The 1,292-nt window shown below is 51.8% G+C and overlaps 1 protein-coding gene across 1 annotated transcript in view; it reads right to left on the bottom strand.

Annotated features, from left to right (window-relative positions):
- Positions 1–314: 314 nt before the first annotated feature.
- LOC101855376 (uncharacterized protein K02A2.6-like) overlaps positions 315–1,292 on the bottom strand; it is a 4,375-nt gene continuing 3,397 nt past the window's right edge. Inside the window, exon 2 of the mRNA XM_005109017.1 lies at positions 315–748. Within this exon, the coding sequence (XP_005109074.1) occupies positions 315–748 (434 nt within the window). The remainder of the gene's footprint in view (positions 749–1,292) is intronic.

Genomic DNA, 1,292 nt, shown 5'->3' with positions numbered 1-1,292 from the left:
AATGACACAATAAACAACACGGAAGTGTTTCTACTTAGGGGAACAACTTAATAGCCAATGTCCTGCCAAGGGATGGAACCACAAGTAGGTCTAATTATTTCCCTTACATAACACCTCCCCTTCAGTCTGAAGGTATCTGAAGACTAAAGTGTTCCCAGAAGCAATCGCAACCTGAGAAATGTCAAAGTTCACAATATGTCCATGTCACGGCTGGTGACGTGTGTGTCGAGGGCGAAGTTGATCCTCATGTCGTTTCCACATCGGGCCGTCTGGTAACACACGGACCTCGTAGAGTTTGTGACCCAGGAAGGCGGTCACCACAGCTGGCTTCCATCTGTCCTTACCCCCACCTTTGTAGGAAAGCGCGAAGCATGGGCTGTCTTTGCTGAGACGACGAGCTGGCACCGGCTCATCTCGAACTCGGGATGGTAGGGGGCTCCGTGCAGGTGTAGAATGCCCCGCTGCTCACACCAGGTCTGGAACTCGGCTGACGAAAAACAGGTGGCGTTTTCCGTCACAATGGCGTGTGGATAGCCAAAGTGAGCAAAGTCCTCGTCGAGTCTCCGGGTGGTCGCCTTGGTTGTTATCGAGGACATGAGGTACTTGGAGAATGCGTCCACCATGACCATCCAGTTGTGACTTCTGAAGTTGATGGCGTGGTCAATACGGACGCGGCTCCAAGGTTCGTCGGGGGTGATCCATGGGCGAGATGGCTGCTTAGGGGGCAGCTTCTGGTGCTCGTGGCAAGCTGTGCAGTGTCGAGCGACGTTTTATGGTGCAGGTAGTTGCTGAGTCTGCACCAGTCTCCTCCCTATCAAAAGATGGATCCGCCCCTAGTGGCAATCTACGAAGGGCGTCTGCATTGCCGTGCGCTGATATCTTGCGATACTCTATGGTGACGTCGTATTGGCTCAGAGTCAGAGCCCATCTGGCAAGTCGATGTGCTGCCGGAGCTGGAATTGGCTTCGTTGGTCTAAATAGGGCAATCAGCGGCTTGTGATCTGTCACCAGGATGAAACGTCTTCCTGTGACAGTGACTTTGAGAGAAATATGACGACTGGACGGTGTCTGACTGGTAGCAACTTTGTTACGTCGCCAAAGTTACGTTTTACGGTTCACGCTTTCTCGGTGTTCTGTTCTTAGAAGAACAGCGAACAGCACGAGACGTTGATCGGCCTTTTGACACGTTTCCCTTTTCTCGCTGGTTTGTTCTAAGAAGGACACGAAACCAAACAAGACGTTGATCGGCCAAGGTTTCAAATTATGCACGCTCTCCTCCTGAAGTATGGAAG

This window comes from Aplysia californica, unplaced genomic scaffold (genome assembly GCF_000002075.1).
Source record: "Aplysia californica isolate F4 #8 unplaced genomic scaffold, AplCal3.0 scaffold00742, whole genome shotgun sequence".
In the NCBI taxonomy this organism is placed as follows: Eukaryota; Metazoa; Mollusca; class Gastropoda; order Aplysiida; family Aplysiidae; genus Aplysia; species Aplysia californica.
The sequence above is the reverse complement of the archived record's forward strand: the minus strand, read 5'-3'. Positions and strand labels throughout refer to the sequence as shown.